Source organism: Cygnus atratus, chromosome 2 (assembly GCF_013377495.2).
Source record: "Cygnus atratus isolate AKBS03 ecotype Queensland, Australia chromosome 2, CAtr_DNAZoo_HiC_assembly, whole genome shotgun sequence".
Classification (NCBI taxonomy): Eukaryota; Metazoa; Chordata; class Aves; order Anseriformes; family Anatidae; genus Cygnus; species Cygnus atratus.
Genome location: NC_066363.1, coordinates 108,298,431 through 108,326,180, shown reverse-complemented (window position 1 = coordinate 108,326,180; position 27,750 = coordinate 108,298,431). Strand labels below are relative to the sequence as shown.

Genomic DNA, 27,750 nt, shown 5'->3' with positions numbered 1-27,750 from the left:
TAAGAACAAATATTTTATTCATAAATACAGATACATCATATCGGTCACAGCCTAATTGCAGAATACAATGTATTTTGTAGGCAGGATTTTTTCTTTCTCTTATGTATGTATGTTAGCTGGGATGCAGACAAATATGAGACTACCACATGCCTGTTAAGAAAATGGATGATACTGTGAAAAATTGCTGCCCAGCAATTTACTTAAATGCATTCTACTTACAGTCAGTGGGAATGCTGTTACTCATAAGGGAATTAGGTGTGAACCCATAATTTATAATGTAGTATGCAGAGAAAACTTGCTTATCCACTAACATGAATTTTTGAACACATCACTTCATATTTAGGGAATAATATGTGTCTTTTTTCTGCTTTTGTTTTGTTTTGTTTGATTGAGAAAAATGTATAGAGCTGTGCAAGAATCTTTTAAGTCCATTTATAAAGATATGTGTTTCTATGGCTCTGTACACAGCACAGTTTTTAGGAAATATGTTTACTACTTAAAAGTAAAATAATAGTGTAAGTATATTTATAGGGTAGAGAGGAAAGACTGATTTTATTTATGTCACCCTTGTCTCTGGGCAATCAAAACATTACATTAAGAAGTCATATGTAATAGTATAAATGAGAAATCTAGACTTTAATTTGTCTAATTTTAGTGTGCCCCTAGATTTTTATGTGAAATATTTGAAGATCTCACTCTACATCCAATAAAGTAAACAGAATAGCTCCCATTGATTTCCACCGGAGACAATGTCAAACTGCATTTAGGATAGGGTTGAGTGTATCCTAGCTCTCTTCAGGTTTAGTGAGTTTTATTCTGATAAATTCAAAACTCTTACCATAAATTAACAGTCTCATTAGTTATAAGATGAAAAAAACAACTACATCTCCATTTAACTCAATGGGAATATAGGAAAATAATATCCCCTACTAGAATCAGCATAAGCATTATTACTGTCTTCTTAACAGATTTGAACGTATGTAGTATGATCAATACTTCTATTTCTGTTCTCAACAAACTGTCTTGTTCCAGTTCTAAATTGTTAAGAGGTGCAAAGATGAATATATAATAGAGATGATGGACAGAAAATACTAACTTAAGATAACACAACTTTAGCAGCTCTCCCACCTCCTCCCTCCCCCCCACCTTACTCCACCCCCAATTTCTTCTTGGCCCTTCAGCACTGTCCAGAGTTACAGGTTCCTTAATATTTGCTGGACCACAAAAAGCAAACAAAACCCAGCCACATGCATATTAAACGTAATGGTCAGCAATATGCTTTCCTCCATTGTCAGTGTGGACCATCGTGCCAGGAGCTACAGGTGGCCACAAATGATTTCAAAGGGTCACATTACTCAATACTTTAATTCTCCTCACTTCACAGGGACCTATTGATTTTGTCTTTAAATGTCTGCAGCATTTGTGTCAGTTAACTCAAGGAGTCACTGGTATATTTCCTTCAAAGAGTAGAATATTCCTAGCAAATTGGCTAGGTGTTTTTGTTTTGTTTTGTTTTTGGTTTTGGTTTTGGTTTTGGTTTTGTACCTGGTCTTAACAGATCTAAGTCCACGGCATACATCACAAAGTCTCCTTTTCAGCTACTTTCCCATGAAGTTCAATGTCAAAAAAATCCTAATACTGCAGCTTTATGAAGCTTAGCTCTGCCTCAATTTTGCTGCTGACTTTAAACACAGCACTCTCTAATAGCTTTTCAGTGCACCCTAATCGGTCTAGGTCAGCTCTGCTACCATTAGAGAAGCTTGAAAATATCCCAATACATTACAGCTGGTAATATTTAACCTACAACAAAATCTGACTGACCTTTGAGAGAACTGTTTAGATGCATGCAATAGACATACAAGGATCCACACGGATAACGTACTTCCTTAAGTATACTCATGAACACAGATACCAAAAATAGAGATGCAATGCCTACAGCATAAAAAAAGGGTACAATACAACGGATATGGCAAATAATAAAAAAAAATAATAAAATAATAATAACAATCAATTTATAATTGGTCTGCCACAGCAAGAGGTTGTAGCACACTGAGGAAACCTATGAATATTCCAAATCTGAAGTGCTTGCATGAAAGGGGGAAATTGGAAAAGATTCATAGGATAAAGCTGCTGCGCTCTAGAATGGTGATCGACTGTGGTGTGCCGCTTCTGCTAGTGAAATGCTTTTGTGCAGATGGGCTTTGTCTGAAAACAGTGTTGCTTGTTCAGCCATGGGATTATCAGATTTAATGCCAAAATATACTTTTCTTCGCACCTTGTTTGACCAAGGTTCTTTCAGCTGCTCATGTCCCCAGTACAAGTGTATGCATTTTGCAAACTGATGCACGGTGTCGAATGGATGTGGGCTTTACAGTCAAAATCAGGCTGTATGATTCAATACCATACAAGCTGCATGTAATGCAGGAAACATAACCCTATAACTCATTGCAAGTTATGTGAATTATTAGTCCCATGAAAATAAGTAGAAGTTACATATGCTTGGTTTGAACAGTTTATGCTTTATAACCACAGTCCGTCAGAATCTTTTCCACATAGAACCCATAAAAATATTTCCAGCAGCTGTGACTGCCAAATTATGTGGGGCAAGTGAACATTGCTCAGTCTCTGTAAGTACAAAGACACTTAACAGTCATGCCTTATGGTCATCCCAAGCATTACTCATTCTGCTTTGCCTAATGCATATTTTGGACTTAAATGCCCACTGACTTCTCAGCCAAAGCTGTTAGTGGTATAACTACAGCCTCTGATGGCAATATAGCAAGCCTTTTTGCTTGATATGTGCTGTGATTACAAAATAAAGTAGGGTTATATTAATCATTTATAGTACATCTGCAGCATAATTTGCAAACTTAGAGTCTGATTATTTTATGCATTGGCAACTAAACTAATCTGTATTTATTGTTCAATCCCAATTTATTATTCAAGGAATTCAAAGGGGATGGCTAAGCATCATTCTCTGCTTTCTAGCTTCTGCATTTTCCTTTCCTGTTTTGTTTTAGTATGAATGCAGAGAGATGGTCTCAGGAATGGGGGAAGAGAAACATGTTCTTAAAATAAGAAACTCTTTTTGTAAAACTCTAGAGGAGTTTCACAACCCAGATAACAATTATCTGACAGGGACACTGACAAAGATATAGCAGCTTCTCAAAGACCTTGCATAAATAGCATTTTACACATACAGAGGCCAGGAATTATTATTAAAACACCAGTTCCAGTATCTGTATGCAACATAAGTCAAAGGAGGAAAGGAAAGGGATAAAGGAAAATAATTTTAATAGTATCGACTATATAATAGCTCTGGCTACTGTCTGTTAAATAGTTCAGTCTACAGAAAGTAATACTTCAGGGCTAAATCATCTTTGAATGGTGGGTCTCATGAAAGTGAAGTCAACAGAAAGTCCATCAAGTGCTTTAAGAGAGGTTCTGTCCCTCCATAGGCTTTTCCATCTCACGTATCATCTCTCCCTAAATCAAATGAGACTGGACATTGCTGATGTTCATACCCATTAGGTGGAGATAAGTGCAAATAAAGCATGTATATGAGACACTGCTATTGCATTTTGACTTTCATTCTCTAAGCTTGTGAAAGTCAAAACAGGACATTCCACATGCTGAATGGACAGTGCCGTCTATATGGGTAACATTCACTGAATGGATAATCAGGGTTATTTATGCACTTTTTTTTTTTGTCGTTGTTGTTAGAGAGATTTTTTTCTTCTGAATAACTGCAGCAATTTCCATATTTGCTCCCATATCAACAAGGCGTATGGTTAGTAATGGAAGTAAACCAAATTCTGGGTGTTAGCCTTATATTTGCACAATTATGTTTTGTCATAGCTGATAAAATGACAACAGGCCAATTCTCATGCATATTTATGTTAATCAAAGTGCTAGGATAATGCATACTTCAAATATGAGGCAATGTGGCAGTTGTTTCTATTAGACCATCCTGCTAATATCTCCTATTGATGCCTACGGGATGAGTCCTTGCGTGCTCTGGAAGCAGCTTAGCCCATAGGATTATTGCCTTAAGAATAGAAGCCCTAATTTCAGAGAACTCTTTCAAACTGCCTGAAACTTGGCAGTAGCAAGAGTAATATAACAACAGCTATAAACATCACCTCTTATATTGATATAGGTTCCCTCTTATATTGATATAGGTTCTATAGATTTCATTCATTTCAGTAGCAGAAGATCCTCTGTTTAGGTACATGATATCCACACAGCATTTCAGTAACCTTCACTATTTCATTTTTTTCCTATATGGTACCTCACACCCTGTTGTATCCTTTGGCACTTAGGGGGGCAAACACTTGTAAGGTGATGTACCACATACAATCCATGTAGCTACCTTGAAACTCTCTCCAAAGCCCAGTTTAGAGAAAACTAGCAGGTTTTGGTTGTTGTTTGCTTTAAGTTCATTCAATGTGTACATTCTCCAAGACTCTTATTTGCTTAGATAATTATCTTGTTTCAGAAGAACCTGAGTCAGCCTTTATTAGCTTACTAGCTTTAAAATCTCAAATGCAAATGGATGTTTAAAAAAATAATAGTAAAAAAGGAAGCAAATATATTAGCTTAAGAGCATATAGCTTGGCACATTAATGACATTATACTTTATTTTTATTTTAATCAGTGGCTTTTTGTTCACAATATTTAAGTATTTAATGCACCATCCAAATCAGGAACAACTGTTAGAGCTTTGGATCAGTATGCTGTCTATTAGCATACTGCATTAAGTGTTAGCGTTATTATATAAGTTTACATGTTTTGCTGTAATAGCTACCAGATCAACAGGGCTATGTATGATCAACTCAGACTAAGTAGATCATAAAAGCCTTAGGCATCGCAGGCTGCGTTGATTCAGCAATATTCTCTTGCTGTCCTCTTAACATGCTATTAAAACCTTTTGCTTCATCATCGTGTAGAAGCAATATAAGCCATGAATTCTACTCAGCCCATTACTATGCTTATCCTGAAATGTACAGTGTGTTGCTCACAGGAGTTCCATTTAATCTTGGGTACTTGTTACCACACAATTTCTCCTGATACACCCCCATGCACTGTGCCATTTTCCTCTCTTAAGCTCTCTGGTGCAAATCAGACCAGAGTGAGGATGTGACAGATTTCGCTTTCTAGTCTTATTTTCAAACATTTTCACCCCGTCTGACTTTCATCGCATTTGACTTCACCTGACTCTTCCCTTATTATCTCCTGGGTACCTGGGCTCTGTGGGTCACTGTCTCTAATTTTGTCTTACAGTTCTCTATTGAATGTCTTTCTCCTCTTCTTAAGGTCCCACATGCTCAGGCTTCGGTGATCTCCTTGTTGATGACCCACTTTAGCTGCCCATTTCCTCTTCCTCACCTCTGCTCAACTTCCAGGCTTAGCTCAAAACTTCCCACAGGGCTAATTTCCCCATTAGGGTCTTCATTAAATAAAACTCTTTGTGGTGCTTGGGTCTGTTTGACCTCTGTAAGTTTCAGACTCTTATATCATATATCAGGCCCTTATATCAGGCTTTTGGCTCCCATCATCATGTCCTATCACTAGTTCAGCCTATCAAAATTTATGTCTTAATCTCTCTTAGCTGGCTTGCCTCTTAAATTGAGGTCATCCTTGATTTCTTCATGTTTAATTCTTCTCTACCTTTGCAGTGAAGGCTGTTTTTATCTCCACTTTGAGGTCAACCAAGCCCTGGCTGAATGTTCATCTTGTCTTTGCATCTTCTCCCACTGCTCTTTTTGCACAGCAGGGCTTTGGTGCTGTGTCCTCCCACTCTAAAGTCACTTCTGTCTTGTGCACTGCCACCTTTCTGGCAAAAAAAGAATCCCACGTTCTGAGGTCCTGTGTTTTCTCTTGGTGTTCTCCCAGACAGTCCATTGTGGGACTACCTTGGTTTGTTCTTTATAAAGATGTATAAAATTATTTCTTGAACTCTCCTTAAGAAATTCCCTTTCAAAATTGGTAGCAGATAAGACACGTACACTGGGATTCTTCACCAACAGAATCTCATTGTATCCACCTGTGTGTTTTTATTCAATCATCTCTTTTATTACTGGTTTATACACTGTGTTTATATACTGGTTAGGAGATTCTAGAGTTGTGTATTTCTGCTGATTCCAATGTGTGAAAAATGTATCAACTCAGATCAAAGCATAAGCATACTTGCTTTATGGATTACCTTCAGATGGTTAAATCAGCTTCACCAGTTCAGACCTTCAAATATCTATGGCCCTTAGACCATGCTTGGCTTTGTTTACATTTGAAATCTGTGCTGTAATTATGAAGTTGTTCTGATACTGCAGTTCTAGTGATTCGTTTTGGGTTACTGCCAGGTATCGGGTGGAAAAATCCCTTTTAAAGGAATATTGGTCTTCTGAAGCAAAATTCTGAAGCAAGATCATACTTCAAAGAAGTACTGCACAAACCATTTTATGACGTATTTGGAGACCTACAGTTTTAAAGGACAAGCAGCCTTTAAAAGACATAATTGTAGTTTCTAACAGTGGAATGTATGCCTTTTGTATAAAGTTTAACAAATATCCAAAACATTGTATCTGGAAATGGGAATACCTCGTAGAATTGTTTGCTGTCAAAACAAAACTTTCCACAGTAAAATTCCTGTCTCTTCCTCTCATTTTCTTTCAAGTCGTGCTCCAACTGTTTTTCATTAATAGCACAAATAACATCTCCCACAAGTTTTGTTCAAAAGTTTGGTTCTTTCACTACAAACACATAATAAAACCTCAGTTCCAAATGACTTTTCCTGTTTTCAGAACAATCTGATGTATCTGTTATGCATCTGTTGTGTGCTATAGGGTTATATCTTTCAGATCTCTTTGTTTGGGCTAGTTTGACCTCTGAGACTACAGACTTTATTTTCCAAACTAATTTGTTTCTTACAAAAGACAAACATTTCTATTTATCCTTGTGATTTAGACATATGCTATATTTTTTCCTAGACCTATCATTATGTCTCCCATCTGGCACTGTGGGAAGGAATATGCATTCTTTAATATCTCATGACAAATTTCCATGTCTTGAGACATCTCCCTAGCAAGGTTTCCCCCTGCATCTTTGAAACTATGTCTCTCTACTTTCACTGCCAAGCCTGATTCATTAGTACTTGCCATGGGACAAAGAGACAGAAAATTACAAAAAATCCAAGTGATAATTTTTCCACCCAGCTGGTATTTTTTTGTCGTGGGATGCTTCTGCCTGCCTATGATAAAGCCACAGAGAACAAACATATTTTACGGTCTGTAAGGCAAACATATCCATACTATCCTGTATTTAGGATATATATAACATAACATACATATAACGTATCCATATGCTATATTTACTGTTGCCAATCACAAGTAACTTTCTCCGTTTGAAGCATGGCTTCCTAGAGCTGTGCCCACAAACTGTACCACTTCTGTCACAAACACCACATCCACCCTAGTAACTGAACCACTGAATTTGTGCAGGATGGTGACACTGTCATCATTCAGAGTGCAAATTTCATTAACTGGGTTCTTGTTCTCTTTTGCTCGCTTGTTAGGTGAAGATGGTAATTAACCAAGAAAATTGCCATCTATCTTTCACTGTTCAGATTCTATCAGCGGTACAAAGCAATGAAGAAAGAGGAAGTCACCAAGAACAAGATCTAGAAAAAGAAATTATTTCAGGGGCAGTCTTCTGGAAGACCTGGGAGCTGACATTTGCCTCTGAAATGTATTTTAAGCCTAGAACAAGGTTCTACAAAGTCTGATCTGATAGCTATCGGAGAATTTTATTTTCAACTTGATTCAAAACAGTAAAGAGAAATGAATAGTAAAGGAGTTGCCCTTACTATTCTGGTAATCCTGGGATCTGCAAAAGCAACATACCTGACAAGTCATGTTATTGAGCAGCATAACACACAGCATGAGCATGTGGAGAAATCTACCTTCAAATGACAGCACACAGCTGTTGTGAAGGGATTACTGTTGTGTTGCCCTTTGCAAGTGAAACAAATATAGATTCAGACACACTCAATGTGTTTGGGTCCATTTGCGAAGTTGCTGTGTCTCTTACTGCTAAGGATAGTAAGTGCCCTTTCTCACTGGTCGTGATAATTTTTAGCCTTGTCATGAGCTGCTACATCTTTCTGGGGAAAGGTGATAACCTTTCACCTCTGTTGTGTTTGAGCTGGGGATATTATTGTTACTGTTGAAGTCACCTATAATAGAATCATAGAATGGCTTGGGTTGGCAGGGACCTTAAAGGTCATCTAATTGTAATGCCCATATTTTTACATACCAATGTGGGAATTAGAGAATGAGCTGTCTGTTTCTGTACACCAAATGACTGAGCTTAGTCTAAAAGAAGTTCCTATTAAATATACTAAAGGAAATACTGAACGTTTTCTCCATCAGCTATGAAATTAATCATTTATACCTTAATATTTGTAATGGGATATGTTGAATTTAGGCTATTTGTTTTATGATTAACTCTAATGGCAATAATAGTAACACACACTGCATTTGTCGACTTTTGCTCATCAGACATAGGCAGAGTATGACAAACTATAAATGCTGGTAGGCATTTGTAGGAAATAGCTGCTGATAAATGGTTATAGACACCTTTCATCTGCTGTTGGAAAAAAAAAGTGGGGAGAGGGTTGCATTTTTTGCATTTGAGCTTCTCCTTTGTTAGCTTCTGTTCAGCTCACACAAAGATCAGTGCTTGGTGAGAGGCACCACAGCGGCTGAGACCCAACACATGGGTTTTTATAAAGTGGAAAGATCCTGGACCTGTTTGCCATCATGGCAGGCTCTGAACAGGCCACAGGTATTGACTGACAAGTAGGCATGAGGAAAGTTTCCCTGTCACCTTGCATGGATGAGGATGCTATGAAAACTCTGTCACCAAAGTGGTAGGGATATTGGTTTTTTGTAGGTTAAATCCAGAAGACAGGTAAGTCAGCTCTTCAGGTCCTGTGATATGGGCCATGTTTGTTGTTGTTGTTTGTTTGTTTGTTTGGTTGGTTGGTTGTTGTTGTTTTTAACCAGGAAAATGGCAGTAAAGCTCAGCATGAGCTGGGGCTAGGGGAGGAAAGACAGAAACGAAAAAGCTGAAAGCTTTGTGAGAAGAAAGATGAAGGTGAGTGATGAATGCCCAGGGACACAATAATACCTACAATGAGAAACACAGAAGATTATCTGGTAGAGTTGGGGGATTGGACGGAGAGGATTTAGAAAGCAGAAGCAGAAAAATGACAGGGAGGTTTTTCCCCTCTGCAGTTCTAGAGTGTTAGTTACAGCGTAACTGAGCAGGGAAAGTTGGTGAGGAGTCTGCTGCAAACCAGAGAGAAAAGACACCACCAAGTCTAATGCTCTCCAATACCACATGTTCTGAAGTCAAAGACTTGCCCTGTCAGACAAAAAGCTTGAATGGGATTATGACTTCTATTATGATTTCATCAGTATCTCCCCAAAGGTATCAAGGGTGAAATCTTACTGTGTTTTTGTTTTGTTTTGTTTTTTTCCCTATTTTTTCCTACCCTGGGAGAGAAATAGATGCAGAGGGTGAGGCATCCATATTAGAAAGTCTTAGACTTAAGTGTTGTCTCAAGAGATCATCATTTCTCTCTCCAGCAGCAAAACATTGCTTGAGACAGGAAGGATATCAGAGAGTTTTAATTGTTGGTGTCAACACAGTGCACATAGGTCTTGCCAAACAGTGTTTGCTCTACTGATTGATATGTAACAAATCTACTTGCCAATGTTGCTGAGTACACAGAGGTCTGCTTTGGCCAAGTAAAGACTGCAAGATGGACATCATTAGTCAAGGATGTATAGCTGGAATTGGATCACTTTTGAATCTCAGCAATAGCTGCTTTACATAATCTAATGCAGGGATGAGATATTACTAGTGTTGTGAAGAAACATTTTGAGCTGGCTTACACATATTTGCATTGTTTCATGTCTGTTTATGTAGGGACAAATGCAAATGAGCATACCACTGTGTAATGAATCTGGACACCACTTGACATTTGTGCTCAAGACTGAGTCAGTAGTAGTAGTTTCAATAAGATACCACCTGGAGCTGTGCATGCACTGGATATAGCCATCCTTTCCCCAAGTATCTCCCCAGTATGTGTTAAAAATATAATCAAATAATAAGACAGTTGTCAGTACCAAAAGATAGCATTAGAGATATGTTTTAGTACTGTATACACTGAAGAAGCGTCTTCTTTGGAAGTTAGCAATGTTATGGGGATGTCCTTTCCTGTAGTTACCTCTAATTGCCACAATTTTAAAGTAATAGTGTGAAAAAAAAAAAAAAAAGAAAAAAAAAGATGCCTGTTTCAGATGGTGGATAGATATTAGTCCATCACAAGTTTTACTCTTTCTTGAGACAGCAACAATAGTATTCCATGACTGCAATGAACACAAAGAGTACATCAAACTATTTTTCTCAGATACGTGCTAACTGAAGAGAGATATTCTATTGCACATATGAACACGTGTTATTACTCCTTCAGTACAGCATTTTAGCTGATTTAGTGTTCTACTAAGTGTTACTTAGACAAATAAGTTATATTCTCTCTACAGAAGTTCTGAATTAAGACTGTGCCCCTTATATCACAGTCCTAAAAAAAAAAAAAAAGAAAATTAAAAAAAAAACCACCTAGCTAATGATATTTCTGCACTGCCATGAAGTATCCAGTACAGCAACGCCACCTTATTTTACTTGCACGTCTGGAGACGACTTTTTTTTTTTTTTTTTTTTTTTTTCCCCACAATGGTTCACTTATGAATAGCCACAAGGACTTTTTTAAACCCTCCCCCCTCCTCCTTCCTTTTTTTTTTTTTTTCCTTAGAGAAACACAAAAAATAATTACTCCATGGATATGGGACAAAGTTTCAATGTTTGACTCTATAGTGAAGTTTATTTTTTGAGACTAGCAAGTACCTGCTTTCTTGATCTTGAACTATTACCACCTACCTTTTCTTTCATTCATATCATCTTTCCCAGGCCCATGAACAAGTTCTGTCATAAACAGTGAAGGAAATATTTTATATTTGTTCTGTGAAATCATCTAATCTAGACCTTCCTTGTCCTCTTGGTCTTTGAAGGGAGGCACAACCAGCAGTTTCAGGTGACGTTAACCTTCTTTCAGTAACTACTTTCGATGAGGGAAGACATCTGATCAGCTCCCAAGCACATTTGAGGAGTTTTGTTCATGCAGGTGGTAATTTCTTTTCTTTTATTTTTTTTTTCCGATCACCAGCATTTAAAAAAAAAAAAATGTTCCAAATCAATAGAGCAACGGTTTTTGGCCTGCCATGGAACCATATGGCTCTTCTGACATGGTGTGGTTAGTTGTCAGTGGGGGATTCATCTACATCACTGGAGAAACTGGAATCATATCTCCACAATTTGCTTAAACTTCCAGCTAAACAAGTATATGTAATGATAAAACTTGTGTAGGGAGCCAATTTGTTTTACTGTTGTCCCAACATCCATTAGTCTTAATTACTGGAGTGATTGATGTACTTGACGACACAGATGGACTACTCAGGGTGTCAGCCAAGTTTTCCATAACCTACATGGCTATGGCAGAACTTTTGCTCTGCTTGTCTCTTTTCCTGTCTTTTCTTTGTCCTAAAACCAGACAGACTTATATGTGAACTCAGCATTAAATGCATGGAAGAAGAGCCCAGTGGCATGGTGGAATAAATACAGCTGATGCACCATTTCGGTCCAAATGCAATGACAGATGTAATCAGTGAGTTGATACCTGACTGGTTCAGCCTGTTGAAGCTGTTAAGACTGAGTGGTGAAGCTTGCAGGACAGAGAATATCAAGAGTCCACAAAAGGTTGATAGGGAGGACAGGATGTAACAGCAGAATGAATGGGAACAGAAGCAGCAGATGCAGTCTGTTCAAAAGCCCAGAGAGAAAATGCAGAAGAGAGGAGCCTGATAGATCAAACACACTTGGGTTAAGGTGGAGAATATGAAAACAAGCAAAAAGGGTGAAAGAGAGTTTGAAATAATCATGGTATGATCAGCTACTAACTGTTGCAATCTGTCTTCCCAGAGTTTGCAGAAGCTTCCTTGTCAGGTCACAAGGCCACCTCCTGCAGATATTCAAGACAGCCATTTGTTTCTGTGAAGGCAGGCAACATACTGCAGTGGTTTCATGTTAGATATTCACTTTTACCGATTGATATGACAGAAAGTATTTGTACTGACATATTGCATCTGATTGCAGGAAAAGAAAAATCTTGTGACATGTCAATCACTAGATGACATTTTGTATGGAAGAACGGACAAAAAAATCCATTGTTTAATACATATTCAGGGATGATTTTGTACAGATACTGTCAGAACAAATAATGTTCTGTGGCAACATGTATACACGTGTGTGTGCATATTTGTCTGGTAGTTTTGGATTTAGGAGCTCTAAGGGTGAGTGGTAAAACTCAGCACTTCTGACTATATAACAAGATTCATGTTTGTCTGAGTTTTATATGTATTGGAGATTAGATAAAAGGAACATAAATGACTTTAGAAGTGAAATCCATCAACTGAGTTCAATCAGAAAACCAATATGTCTGAGAAACAGCCTCATAAATCCATAGCGGAAGGATATCATGATATCTGTGCAAGTAGCACTCTTGATTTAAGGAAAGAGTGAGCATCATATTAGTTGGATTCTTCCTAGTGGAAGCAGCTTTGAAGGTTTTTAAATGACCTGCTTTTGTACTTTCAGATATATTGCTTTCATTTTTTTCTTTGTTCTGTTGTATGATTTATAATACATCCTTCCCTGAGATGTTTAATATATATATATATATATATTTTTCTAATAATCTGTTATCTTTTACACTACAGTCACCCAGGAGAACCCTCCAAAGATTACATGGCCAGTACTTAAAAGCAACATGTGTAGCAACAGAATCATAGAATCACAGAATATCCTGAGTTTGAAGGGACCCACAAGGATCATCGAGTCCAACTCCTGGCACCACACAGGTCTACCCAAAAATTCAGACCATATGCCTAAGAGCACAGTCCAAACGCTTCTTAAACTCCGACAGGCTTGGTGCCGTGACTACGTCCCTGGGGAGCCTGTTCCAGTGCACGACCACCCTCTTGGTGAAGAACCTTTTCCTGACGTCCAGCCTGAACCTCCCCTGTCACAGCTTGACACCATTCCCTCGGGTCCTATCACTGGTCACTAAAGAGAAGAGATTGACACCTGCCTCTCTATTCCCCCTCATGAGGAAGCTGTAGACCACGATGAGGTCTCCCCTCAGCCTTCTCTTTTCCAGGCTGAACAGAACAAATTTTGCACAGTAAACTCTGCACAAAAAGAAGAAGGTGGCTCTTATACTAGAGAAAATAGAGCTGATAGACTGTATTACAGAAAAGTCAAATCTGTGTAAAAAAAGAAAATAATTTCTACTGTCTTTTTTTTTTTCCTATGTCATCATAGTCTCTTTTAAAGACAAGGCAATCCTACTTACAGTTAGTCATAGTTGTTTCAGCTGTAAGAGTGAAGTCATTGATTTATGGAGGTTATAGCTGCATTTGGGAGCAGGAGGTGAAGGAAAGAGCTGATTGAGATTTTTGCATAACACGAGCATATTGGTCTTCCTTAAAACGAGGATTTTTGAAATTCTGGTACTAACAGTCTTTGCAGTAGCCATTAGTTCCAACTGAGAAGCAGGAATGATGGTGAATGGGAGACAGAAAAATGGGTCTCCACCCAATCAAATGTCACAAAACAGAGCAATTTATGTTGTGAACAAGAGCTAACGTTAGTTCCAAGATAACCTAATCTGGTTTCTTTTAATGAATACAGGGATTTGTGGAAATCATTTTTATACAAAAACTAACGGCAATATGCCTCGTTGCTTATTTCAACCTAAACCCCTATGAGACAGAAATAAAAGATGCAGACTACTAATGGTCCTTTCAAGTGTATGACCAAATTTTTATTAGGAAGGCTGGCATTTTGTATAGCCCTGAGGGAACTCAGGCCAACCATGGACTACCTCTTTCCCGAGGTGGCACAAAGCTAATGATAAAAGATACAGTTAAACATCATTTACAGTGTAAGACTGAGATCACCTTTGGAATTTGTAGATTTGAGAAGAGTCCTGCATTTTCTCTTTCTTTGAAAAAACATGCAGTGTAATAAGCGTTTCTCATAATCATCCATTTAGACACCTCAGACCACCGCTATACCTTGGGATCTATACAGGACTTAAGAAAGTCCAAAGCACTTCTTCATGTTCATCCTGTCCCAGATAGTGTTTGACAGGTCTTTTTGTCTTACTCCGTTTGAGTGGGAGTTGGTTTGGTGTCATTTCATTACCATGTAGTTATAGAAAACATCAGCACTGGAAGCATGTAACTACGGATAGTTTTCACTTTTTGAGGAGAAAAAGAAATTGCAAAGGCATCTTGAAAGATTAGATCAGCAGAGCCAACCTAAGGAGCTTCAGTACTAAGAGAAGATACTTGAAAACAAGTTTCTGCTTCTTTACATAATGGAGGGGAAGGGAAAGAAGAGAATCTAACATTTGTTTTTAATCTTCTCTCCTTAGCCAAACATTACTCTTTTATGCACTTCAAGAGAAAGTGGATCTAAGACTTGGGAATGGGAAAATGTCCAGTTAAGGACTTTCCTTAAAGTTAGAAATGTAGAAGAGCAGAGATCATATTCTCAAAGCAGTGAACTGTAGTTTGGGACTTGTGTACCTTGGAAAATATCCCTGTCCTTAATGCTTTGCAATGGCTAAAGTCAAATGAAAATGTGGCTTCTTTTGGCTTTAGTTTGTTGATTGGAGATACTTTTACTGTAGGGTCTCTGGCTGCTTGTATAGTAACTAACAATGTAAAAATAATACCAGCCTATTTGACAGAATGTATGGGTGACTGAACAGCATTTTGTTTGGGCAATACAGTTAAGAGTACACAGTATGAGCTGCTGGTGTGTTCAACAAACATTAAAAAGGCCATACAATCTATCTTAGCATTGCCACAGGCACACTGAAAATTTTTCATAGACTACAGTAGAATGCCAGCTGAAGAAAAATAAAAAATAAGGTTTGATTCCTATCTCTGCAGAACCTGAACCATTACTGCTCCTGTATAAACAGGGGAAACTCATTTCATTACCTCACTACTATTACATGTGATGAAAGAAGGTTGCAGAGAACGTATTGTAAAGGTGAAGCCTGGAAACAGGGCCTTGTGCTCTTAACTATTTTGGATTAAGGTAAGAAATCTGCATGCAAAATTTTCCAGATGACAGGATGTTTTCCAGACTGAAGCCTGGACTCAATTTGCCTTGAGAAACTATTTATGGAGAACTATTATTTCTGCAGATACTAATTGTTGTACAGGTGAGCCTCATCATCACACCAGCTACTTAAATCTGCTTTGGAACTAAGCTGTTAAATAAGACTGAGCTGTTAAATCTAACAGCTAAATCTAATCTAATGCTTTGATCTAATATCTGGATTTAGAGGCCCATTAACATTTTTTGAGATGCTTGTACACAGATCATTATTTGCAATTTGGGAGAGGAATACCTTAAAAAAACTTCAGAGTGAGAAATATGTCATTCCAAATGGCCTTAAAAATGCTGAGGTAGTGGTTTTTTTTCTTTCTTTCTGTGTCTATAATGGTTACAATTGTGGTGACTGCTTGTTATGTTTATTCTTGCTTTGCAGAGCCATCATGACCCCTTACCTCAATGATGCAGAGCAGCCAGTTCTCATGGGGCTGAAGCTGTGGCTCCTGTTGTAACAAGTGAGGTTGTCTCCTGTACTGATGTCTGTGTTAGTAATGGTGCTTTCAAGTAATACATCATTTGATGGCTTATTTTATAAGCTGTTTTACGTCAAGACACCAGACAAAGACCAACAATAAATGAGAAGAGTCGGAGACAAAAGCTGGTTGGTAGAAACAGGCAGGTGTTTTTTATTTCATGTGGCACAGCATTAGGCAGACAACCCAAGAAACAGTTTCTAACAAAAACCAAAACTATTGCTCCCAGGAACCATCCCCCAAACAAGGGTCTATGCCAACAGTGGCACTGAGATGTCCTTGCCTGTCCACTCTAATCTCCTCATATTTTGCACATGCTTAGGCCGTATCTTAGCTGTGAGCATCCTTTCCAAGGAGACTAACTTCTTAAGATACAATATCTTTAGACAGCATACATACTGTGCAGTATCACCAAAGTACAATCTCCTCAAGCCATGCTAAAATATAACGCTAACTCTGAAGAGAAGGATGTGCAACCGCCTCATGTCTCTCTGAGGTAATACAATGCTGTTTCTTAGCTGACAACATAAGGGGCACCTGAGGGAAGATCAATATGGCTTCAGAGTCTATTTTTAAACTCCCGATGCAGTAGCGAGAACCAGGAACGAAGTCTGCTGAGACACTGCGTGAGCACCTCTTCCACCTATGGCTGCTGCAGGGCGCTGGCAGCACCAAAAAGCTGATCCTACCTTCATCAAGAGGGCAAGAACATAGACGTTCTTCTCTAAATCTGAAGGGCTAGCGGGGAGAGAGGTCAGTCAAAGATCACAACAGACCGTAACTTTTGCATTATTCATCAGGCAAGAGGTAAGCAATGACTGCAATATGGGAAGTTACATAGTTAGCACTCTGGATTAAAGGCATGAAGAATGGCTGGTGGAAGGAAGACATTTTAGAGACTTAGGGCAAAGCTTTTGAAGCCTTGGGATATTACTTTAAACTATTATCTACAGGTTATTCTCTCTATATATTCTATTTTTCTTTCTAAATTAAGAAAATAAACATTTATTAACAAGTCACTGGGTCAAGTCTTGCTCTCTGCTGAAGCCAACCCATTGACTTCAATGAGAGGGAGCCCTGTGTAAACAATGAAGGGCAAATTTGGCCCTTTAAGTCCTGAAAAGTCTGCTTGTATCCATTTCTTTCAATCCTGCAAGGAGATACAGATTGAAGGGTGAGTTACTTGTTATGAATTTCTTTTTAATTACCAGGGGAGCATCAATGAGATATGGCAAAAGAGCAAGAAAAAAGAACAGAAAATGAAGTACTCCTTTAAAGAGATAATTTTATCCATGTTTCAGAGCAAAAATGCAAAATGAGAAGGGCTACTGACCTTTACTTTCTAAGCAACTGCAAAATCCTTCAGTTAGCCTCAGTGAAAACAGTACACAACTACAGAAAACAGAAGAAACCATATACTTCTTCTCCTTTGCAAACACAACTTACACAAAGGTGAACACCTTCAGACCCCCTGCTAACTCCAACTGTCTGCACAGTGCAGTGTAAACCACTGAAGACAAAACGTGTCTACTGTGCAGATGTGTAAAACCTGTGGTGCCTTACAAATGTAACACAATGTTTTGAATATAAGAAACACTAGGTTCTTTTAGACACAGAACAATACAATTTTGGATGCATTTACCACTTTTATTTCACTATGCAGAAACATACATTCACCATGTGTTGTGATGCAGCTGACAGTGTAATGGACTCTATCCCTTCAGTGGGTATTATAGCTGAACACTAACGAGTTTTCAGTGGACGTTCTGTACAGTTTAAGGCTTGACTCTGAACTAGATAGTAAATGCTGACCAGATTCTCAAACAGATTTTTTTTTTTTTCCTCTGAGAACAAAAGGGAAATCAATAGAAAACCATCACGGTTATTTCAAATTAATAATTTTCTAAAGCTGCAAACTAAGTAAAATACAGATTTTCTCCAAAATAACTACATATAATTTACAAGGTTAGGATCTGTGAAGGGTGACCAGAAGCTGACTCTGAACAACGCTGACAAAAATTGTTAAAGTTAATATGCTAAAATCATTACTACCACATAAGGTATTCAGTCAGGTATACAAAGCACACTTTGTAAGCATTTAAATATTTTGATAAGAGTAAAGATTCATCATTGTTTATCGGGCAGTAATAAAACCAGATGAAACAAATATAAGATTCAAGTTGTTTACTGAATAAACTGTGTTATTGGCACATCTAATGTGTGGTAAAACATTATACACAGTACCTATACAGCTTCTAGCATTTTGGGGGTAATCTTCATTTACAATATCCGTAAACAAAAGGCTTGCCACCTAACAAATTTTAATCTGTTTAGACTTTCATAAACTGTGAAAGGCATGAACTGTTTATGTGTTACATGAGATCACTGCTTATACTGTTTATGAACGTGCAGGTATAGCTGAAAACTTAGACATTTTAAGAAAATTAAAAATGCTGCTTTTCTGTAATTTTATCGTTGCTTCATGCAATATTGTTTAACTGCTGCTGATTCAGATTGCTTTCTATGGGAAGATATCTCTGCCAGTTTCTTTATTAACGGTCAAGATCAATTCTTCTGTACTGAAATTTTCCATAGACAGATACAAGTCAGTCAGGCTGGAACTGAGACTCCATATAGGCTCTCGTATTCCTACAGGTGTGTATGTCTGGATTCATATGCAATCTAGATTATTCCTGCAGGAAAGAGAACTGAGTTAATTATTTGAAACAACTATTCTCCTGCAGAGAGAGATTTTGTCAAATTGTTTGCATGACAAAAATTATTTAAAAACAGCATCATTCCAGTATAAGGAACTTGGCCCAATTCCAAAGACTATTGATGCCAATGGAAAGAACTGGTGACATCAATAGACTTTTAACTGAGCCACATTATGTTGTCTCTGAAACATTCAGCATAATACCACAAGAATCATGGCTACTCACTCCTCAGCGATTGGTTCCATCTTCCAAAATAAATTACAGATACTGAAATTCAGTTTTGTTTAGGTCTCTATATCCGAAAGCAGGAGAGCAAAACAGCTTCAAAAGGTGCTGTGCATAATACTCTGTTACTTACACCAAATGCTAGGGAATATATATTGTTTTAAGAATAAAATGCTGCTATAGGTTTAAACAAATTAGACAAGCAGCTTTTTTTTTTTTTCTTTCTTCTTTTGCATACAGCATTCAAAGCAATTTGTGCAATGGTGCTGGCATTAACAGCTTTTGCAGAGCAGGTTAGTATGCATGACATGTTTCTGCACATAGAATAAATATAGTAATATTAAGATGTCTGTTTAGCCAACCACAATTGGAGAGCATGCCTTTACTGAAAAAAAAAAAAAGCTTGACACAAGAAAGCTGCATTATCATCTCATCTTGATAAACAATGCCGCTTTAAAACGTAAAATGTCCTATAAAATACCTAAGAAAGCCAAGACATACAAATACTGACACACTGCTTCACTGGGTTCAAAACAAAACTCAAAAGCAGGTTACACCGAATCTTTGCAAGTTTGGAATAAAGCTTAACTTGTAACATATCTGTACAGAACGTTTAAAAAGCAGCTATAGGTTTTTCCTTTGGCATTTTTTAAACAAAATGCATAACTTTAAGAACAAAAGCAATTTGTTCTTAAATGACATAAAAGCAGACAACAGATTTTTTTGACTTCAGGATTAGAAATTGGACTATATCAAAGCATGGACAATGAGGAATTTTCAGAAAGCCAACAAAAGCAAATGAGTAGTTTCTCTTTCTCCAGCTGGCACCATTAAATGAAGACATTTAGAGTAGAATGGACTTTGCATTCAAATATCAGAACTCATAACTAGCACAAATGCAACTTGCAAATGCCAGTGAGAGAAAGCAAAGAGTTAGAGGTGAATTATGGTAGGAAAACCTTTGCAACATGCCAGCCCAGTAAATGCCTAGGAAAATCATCTAGTCCTCTTACCTGTGGTCAATCCTCCCCATCTTCTGGTGTGATTTCTGTCTCTTTATGTACCACTACTTTGGTCACTGACATGTCAGGGTGCTGCTCTTTGGCTTCTTTAATTGCCTGAGCCAGCGCCTATCCCAAGGAAACCACAGAAGGGCAAAAACAAAAAGGAGGTGGAACATGCATGATCAGTAGCAAGGTGGAGAGATTCATGAGATATTACACAATTTACAAATGAGGAAAATGATTAAAATATGAAATATACCATCACTGATTAAACTACTAATCCACTTTAATTTAAGGCATGCCAGTTTGAACAGTATCTTTTAGAGCCATGTTAAGAAATGTTTTGTTTGGCAGTCTTCAGGGTAGCCTTGAACAGCTTAGAGATTTTACCTGATCATGATCAATATCTGCATCTCCTGTGATGACTATTCGTTTTTCAATTCTTGTCTCTGAGATGCCTCCTTTCACAGTCTAAATGGGAGGGACAAATGCATGTCAGTAACTTGCTTTAAAGAGTGCTGTGACCCATTTGCAGAATGACCGGGAATCCAGATGTGACCAGACTGAACAATCTCAAACAGAGAACATGGACAACCCTGAACTGTGGTTGGAGCAGCTCTGGAGTAGCTCTGGAGTCTGCTCTGAATGGGGATTGGAACTCTCCAGGGGTCCTTCCAACACTGATAATTTTGTTATTTTAAACAACTTGTACATGTCAGGAGAGATATTTGTATGTGTTGAGTCAAAAATGGCAGGTATTAATGGTAAATTCATGCCATTAAGAGAAGAATGGACATACAGACAGCTCATATTAAGACCTACTCAAGTCCTACTGTAGGCTTCATAGGGACAGAAAGGTTGTAAGAACTTTGTATAGCTCATCTACCGAAGGGTTAATTGGACTGCAGAAAGATGACATTCTGTCCTCAGTGAACACTGGTAGGAGAGCTGTCACCATACAAATAAGGTTTCTGCTTAGGGGCAACCTGCTACTAAGATGCTACCTTGAAACTCGAAAGACCCAACATCATTTGTCTGTTCAGCCTTAAGCTTTCTGTCTGGCTGTGGGTAAGCACCTTATGGGACAACACAACTCAACCGTAATGTCTGAGCTGACTGAATGTCCCATTATGAATACACGATACAGATTTATTTTATCATTTCAACGCCATGCAGAGATAATAGCTCAGTACTCAAAAGCAGTATAGTCCTGTCAATGCACCCTCACACTCAAGAAAATTATTCCTTCATTGCAATCACTTGATACCGATATGGCTACACTGCTCCCAGTTTCAGAGAGTATTTGCAGCTAATTCAAGTGTTTCTGCACAGCAATATTTTATGCTTATGTAGACATACCCTAAGGGTTTATGTTTTTTGGGACTGCTGTCAAGTCCTTGGATGATAGGTTAATCAAGCTAGTACACCCAAAGACAGGTGAATGAAGACAAGTACACAAAATAGACAGGATTTTGTCCAGAGATTATAAACATGCGTCCATATTTTAAAATAAATAGAACAAAAGCTAAGAAAACTTATTTCCTTCTGAAAAAAAAAATCTCCTAGATTTCAGAGGACTCACTTTGGTGATATGTGTAGTGGTTGTAGTGCTGGTGGTTTCAGACGTGATGGTTTGTGCACTCATCAGCACACCTGGTTCTGAGTCAGCACCACAATCCACCTAGAGAACCAAAAAACAATCATCAGAAACATGCTCCTGCACAGAGAGAGAACTGAATTTCCCTATTTTTATTGTTCTTCATAAAAAGAATACTTAATAAAAGGGAAATAATTGCTGTTAGGATGATCATGTGTCAGTATTTCTCTCTGCATAACGACACCACTTCTGGAAAGACAGATGAGATAGTGTGGTTTTGACACCTGCAGTTTCATCAGAGTTCTCAAAAAGCCCTACATCAGGACATGACAGTGACCTTCAGATATGCTATAATTACGTACATCCTCCTTGTGCTAATATTTAATACTTGAACAACTTACAACAGTTTACACTAAGGCATACACTTAAACATGGATGAAGAAACATGGGTTCCTTAAGGTCATGTTAAATTAGACCCTGGCTTTTGCAGAATTTCTTACCTGTGAAGACTCGTATGTAATGGTTTTTGTTTCTGTATGGACTACCGGCACTTCCTTTGTTGAAATTTCAAGATTTTCCCCCCCAGCAGAAACACTACTGAAACTGATAGTCTCAGTCTTCACAACTGGTGACTGTGTGAACAGAAAAAAAAAAGGAATTGGAACATTTATTAAAGCTTCTTAATTTCTCAGAATATATTCTTGCATGGGAAAAGAAGGGAGGATGAATAATAAGTGCTCTGCATTTTTAGGAAAATAAAAGAGAGAATTTCTTAATTATAATGGTACATACATGTATATTATGCTGGCAATATTTAACACTATCCTGGATTTCAGGAAAACAAACTTCAGGAAAGATGTAAACTTTACACATTTTCTCAGAGTGACAAGAGAATAAATCCTATTCAGGCCTACTTTTCCATTCAGGGCTCAGAAAAAAAAAAAAAAAGAGAGAGAAAAACAAGCTTTTTTTTTTCCCCTTCTGCAAAATAATTCTTGAAATTCTGCAAATAGGGCTAACGTAAGAAGCCTGGATTGCTTGAGACATAGTACAATAATTTAACAACTGTAGCAAACACAGAAAAAAAATATTTTCTGTCTTTGAGGACATGTGAACATTGCCAATCTTGATGGACTTTCCCAAAGCAAATGCCAGCTGAATTCTTGTTATCCATTGCATAAAAAGCCACCAAATTAGGTATTTCTCTGCAGCATGAAAAGCGCTTTTAGGTAAAATATGCATGGCATTTTGCCAAGGATGGAAACCAGCGACAAGCCTTGCAGGTGCCATGCAAGGAGGAAATAAGAGGAGAAACAAACTGCCTGCTGTAAAGATGCAATCATACAAGCCTTGTACTCTTTACTTTCCATGAGAGGAATTGATTTAGTCCACTACTGCATACATTTACAACTCAGCACAATAACTAATTTAATAATGAGTTACCTCAAAATGAGGTTTTCTTTCCAAAGAATCTGAAACGTGAACTGTTGTACTGTGCTCCTCCACTTGCTCATGAGAAGTAGCAGCAGCAACGCCTTCCTGTTTGGTTACAGCTTTATCAGCCTCCTCCCTTTTTTCTTCTTTAGCCCCCTCAGTCACAGCAGAGCCCTCCTTCCCTTTCGCGCTAGCAGCTGCCGCAGATGCTGCCTGAGCCTGGGCATCCAGCACAAGTCCAGCCACTTTAGCAGGATCCCCACTTGCATGCACATTCATCCCACGTCTCTCCTCGATAACCACAGTCTCCTGTACAACCTTCGTCACTGCATCCTGGTGTGGCTGAGCTGCTTGCTTCATTTCACTGGAAGCTGTCTCCTGAGATGTCGTTGTGTCTATTCTCTGTAGGGAAAGAGGGAAAAAAAAACCTCAATGTCAGAAGCAGACAACGGTACTCAGAGCAGCTCCTCAGCTTAATGTACTGTGAACATAAATAAAAATGGGGTATTACATTTTGCCAATTTATTTCTCTCGCATTGATGGATTTTCACTCTGAGGACCTTATTAGCATAATAGAAATGAAAAATAAAGCAAGAATTACAATTTTTAAAGGTGAAGAGAAATGTCAGTGTTTTTCTTCTTGGTAGTTTTGTGCGAGGTTTATAAAGGCAAAATACAGCACCCTGTAAAATGACCAAAATAAAGTGAAATGAGATTAAGAAAAAAAAAAAATTTTTTTTTTCCTTTTGGTGAAGTTTCTGTTGTGGTCTGTTGTAACAAAGGAAAAGGCACAGCAAGTCCATGAGTCCATGTGTTAGTTATACAGGCTCTGAGCTATGCATAAAAACAGGAAACAAAAGAAAAAACAAAGTAATCAGTGTGCATTTATAACATTGACGGATGGAATCAAACAGCCACCTGAGCCCAGCTATGTGAAGTAGAAGTAACCCCTCCTATGAACTCTGTTGGTTTTCTGGCGGACTCTATTAAACTGAAGATATCTGAGCCATCCAAGGTTTTTTCACCAGTGGACTGTTTAGTCTAAACAGACAAAGAAATGGAGAGTCATACACAGGAGAAAGGCAGACCCACATGCACAGACATTTTAATTGACAAAACTGGAGCCAGAGACAGAGGAAAGGAAGAGAAGGTTGCAGGGGCACACAAAGGTTGGAAACAGGATAAGAATGGGAAAATAAATTAGAGCAGATTCATAACGGCTGTAGTAAGCAATAGTTACAAAGCATAGTTGTTAGCACTGGCATTTTGCTGGTTCAAGCAAACCTTTTTACCCTTTGATTAACAAGCAACAGCAGCAATACCACATTTCAGTAACATGGATCTTTAAATAAACCAGAAAAGTTGAAAGCCTTATATAATGCCTGCTTTAGACCGTGGTACGGATTCAAATTATGAGAAAAAAAATAAGCTGGGTTGGCTGCTGTCAACATAAAGCCAGGCAGCAGAACTGAAAGGTAGGGTAGTGTGAGGGTATTGCCTAAAAGAAGTCATGCTTTAATCTTTAAACCCTTGGCGTGAAGTCAAAGCCACTTGTTACCACTACTTTTGATGCAGACGACTCAGTAACATAGTGAGCAGTAGCAATGGTAAATGGTTGTTCTCTGGAATATCTCCACTCTTTCCGGGCAAACGCCCCTGCTTTTACAGCTTCACTGTCAGGGTGTTTTTCTGCTTTGCCAAGCTGCAAACTTCCCAGTGTACCATGTAACTGCAAATCCTGATCCATCTTTGGTGTCTTTTTCAAACTCTCTTCTTCAGGACTCTGCAACTGAGATTCTGCTTCCTTTATAGGTGTCAGGGAGTCGGACAGCTTTCTTTTTGTGCTCTGCACGTCGGATCCCCTCCTGGCTTTCTCATCAGTGGCATGCTCTACGATCCCATACTCAGCCACTACTGGAACGATTTTCACAGATTCTTGCACTTCCCTTTCCATTTTTTGCAAAACTTCTACAGAAGGCTGTACTGTTTTCTCTCCCTCTTTAGCTTTACTTGTCATGGTTACAATTTTCCCGGACATGGTATCATAGGACTTTCCTAGGGTGAACATTTTCTGCTTATTCTCCTCTTTGGATTGTATTTCACTCTCCAAGTCTTCAAAGCTCTGCATCAGAATGGTACTGGATTTTAATAGCTCAGGTGGAATGCCAGCTTTACTGCTCACAGTCACTACTTTGTACGTCACATTTTTTTTCGATTCACCATCAACTACCTCAGAGGGCATTTTGTCTATAATAACCCAATCCTCAGTGCCCTATATTTGAGATACAAAAGCTAAATTAGAATATCTGAAGGTTTATCTGTGCTTCAGAAGCACTAAAGTATGAAGTCTTTTAAGAAATCAATGTTGCCTCTTCTGAAAGCATATAACTTTTACCACTGAACTTCTTAACAGCAGTTATCAAACCGATAAACAATATCACCTTAGGCAAAGTATGATTTCCTTTGTAGGTTTCCTCCCCTTAGAGGCCCATATAATGCAGACACAAAAAAAATACTTTTGCCACACTATGTCTGCAGTAACTTGAAGCAAAGTAAAATGGTGATTGGAACCATCCTGAGGTTAAAAACCATATATCACAATGGTTTGTAATGCTACAGTTGAAAACAAGTTACAAAAATAGGGCAAATAAGCCCATTCAACTGTTCCCCAGTTGTCACAAACACACTTTTGATGAGGTTTTAGAATAGTATGCACTTGTATGTAGCTGTAGTCTGCACTGAATTTCCTTGCTTTTGTTAGAAAGCATCAGCCCCCTTCAGCATTATTTAAATTTAATAGCACAACACAGAGAACTTCATACTACTGAAGATACTGAACTGAACTTAAGGCAATGTCTTTTTTTCTCCTTATGCAAATATGCTATGCGATTTGCTTTGACTGTGCAGTCAGCATCCACTTATTTGACCACAAGACCGTAACTTCAGTATTTAACTAAGCAAATGTGTTTTTTTAAAATTGAATGAATTAAAAATAACCTCTAGGGATGGTGGGATACTTTTCTGGATAATGATTTGATGAGAAGTAACCAAAGTGCCAGCAGACTCTCCTTCCTGCAGCTTCTTCTCTATCACACTTGGCTAATAGAAAAACCAATAAGAACACAAAGTTCACCATCACTCAGCATAATCTGAATTCACTTGACAGTATATAGGAAATTCATTCTAATGACACAAGTGCCCCATTAATCATAACGTTCTCATTGTGAATTGTGCTGGAAATGCATGCACAACTGCAAACAATATCCACAAACAGCACTACACAGGTCGATTTGTAACTAGGGGAGAAATCAATCTCTATTAGGTAGTCGTAAGCTCTGGAGGGGCCTCATTCTTCAGAATTTAGGCCCAGATTACATCTGGCTCTGGAACTTATGAAATTAATAGCAAAAAAAAAAAAAAAAAGTGGCTTGGAAAGCAAAAAAGATAATACAATAATAAATCATTGCCAGCCTATCTGACCGTATTTCAAGAAAGTATGATTTATTTTTACCTGCATTTCAAGGAATGTAGTACCTCCCTTCTGCAAAAATATGAGTTTTTCTGATTTTTCTCTTTCTTCTTTGGTCTAATGTCAGGGGAATAAATGGTTTTAGTAAATGGAGGGCATATAGACCACTATGCTATAGAATAGCTTATCAGACTTCTTTACTCTATGAATTATTAATTGCATGGTAAGTTAGGAAACAGAATTACACAGAATAATTTAACACCAAAGAGGTTTTCAAACAGTCTCTCCCTTTTAAGGGCATTCAGATGAATGCAAAGCGGACATGAGCATACAGTTTGTATAGCAGGAAAAACAGCAAATTGAGTAATACTCAGGTGTGGATGCACCTGAATTCATCCTGTTACTCACTTAAATGTGTCTGATGCCAACTTACATGGCTTCCATCAACAGCCAAAGAACAGGACCCTCCACCTTACCCAGGCTTTATCTTTTTCCTGAGTTTACAGCTTTCTCTGGTGAAGCAGACAGAAGGTGTGCTCTGCAAAGATTTTGGCTTGCCCTTTCTCCTTACAGGTATAAGAGGTCTCAGAATCTTTTCCACATGCAGGAAGCTAACCATTGCTGTATTACCTGATACAACATGGCAACAATTCCTCCTTAGCTTTACCCCATCTGTGCTTTCCCAATGCTGTAAGAATAATGAGAATTTCTCTGCAAATTGACCAACTGGGAAACTTTAAAATGACGGTAAGTCTCAATTTCCTAAGCCTTTCAAGCCTGGGCATATGTATTTCTCAGTCAGACACTCTTGGCCATTCTCCCTTCTTCTGGGCTGGCCACCTTCTTCATTTGGCTGGAGCACATAAGCCCCCACATAGCAAAGCAGATTTCTTGCCAACCCCTTTCAATCCACTTTAAAGGCTGGTGTACTCTTTAGACGTGTAAATGCAAGCAATACAATTGCATGATAAAAAGGTACCATTTTAAATTCATATATGCCGCTGTACTTGGGAAGAAAGGTTCACACTTAAAGAAAGATACAGAACTTCTAGAAACTAGAGAGGGAAAGGGAGAAACGACTCAGCTACCTGACTGCATTGAGAGGCATAACTTCTTCATTTCTAAAGTGCTGGTTTAATTCAATCCAGGCCAGACTAAACATTGTTAAGGAATCTGTTAATATGATGGCTTTCATGTTCTGCAGCTATCTAACCTCCATTATAGCAGACATTTAAAACAATTTCTCATAACTAAATAAAACCAAAGAATTTCTCCTACTATTGTGAGAAACCAATTGGTGACCAGGCAGGCTTAAAGTCAGTCTGACCAAACACAAACATGCCAAACACTCAAAGTACACATTTTGAAAAGGCATATTTTCCTCTCTGTTCTTGTTTTATTATATTAATCTTAAAGAACTAGTTGTAACAGCTTTGAATACACTTTTAAAGTGGCTATT

At 38.1% G+C, this 27,750-nt stretch overlaps 1 protein-coding gene across 5 annotated transcripts in view; it reads right to left on the bottom strand.

Annotated features, from left to right (window-relative positions):
- Nucleotides 1-17,438: 17,438 nt before the first annotated feature.
- EPB41L3 (erythrocyte membrane protein band 4.1 like 3) overlaps nt 17,439-27,750 on the bottom strand; it is a 97,215-nt gene continuing 86,903 nt past the window's right edge. For 2 of the 5 annotated variants that reach the window (XM_050709058.1, XM_050709059.1), the window contains 6 exons: nt 22,832-23,224; nt 21,889-22,020; nt 21,374-21,472; nt 20,182-20,262; nt 19,801-19,917; nt 17,451-18,538 (listed from right to left, as the gene is read on the bottom strand). In XM_050709058.1, the coding sequence (XP_050565015.1) occupies nt 19,807-19,917; nt 20,182-20,262; nt 21,374-21,472; nt 21,889-22,020; nt 22,832-23,224 (816 nt within the window). In that variant the 3' untranslated portion in view covers nt 17,451-18,538; nt 19,801-19,806. Of the gene's footprint in view, nt 18,539-19,800; nt 19,918-20,181; nt 20,263-21,373; nt 21,473-21,888; nt 22,021-22,831; nt 23,225-23,740; nt 23,864-24,380; nt 25,095-25,819; nt 25,922-26,333; nt 26,409-27,750 lie in introns of all 5 variants that reach the window. The other 3 variants (XM_035564166.2, XM_050709056.1, XM_050709057.1) reach the window with 3 other exon arrangements.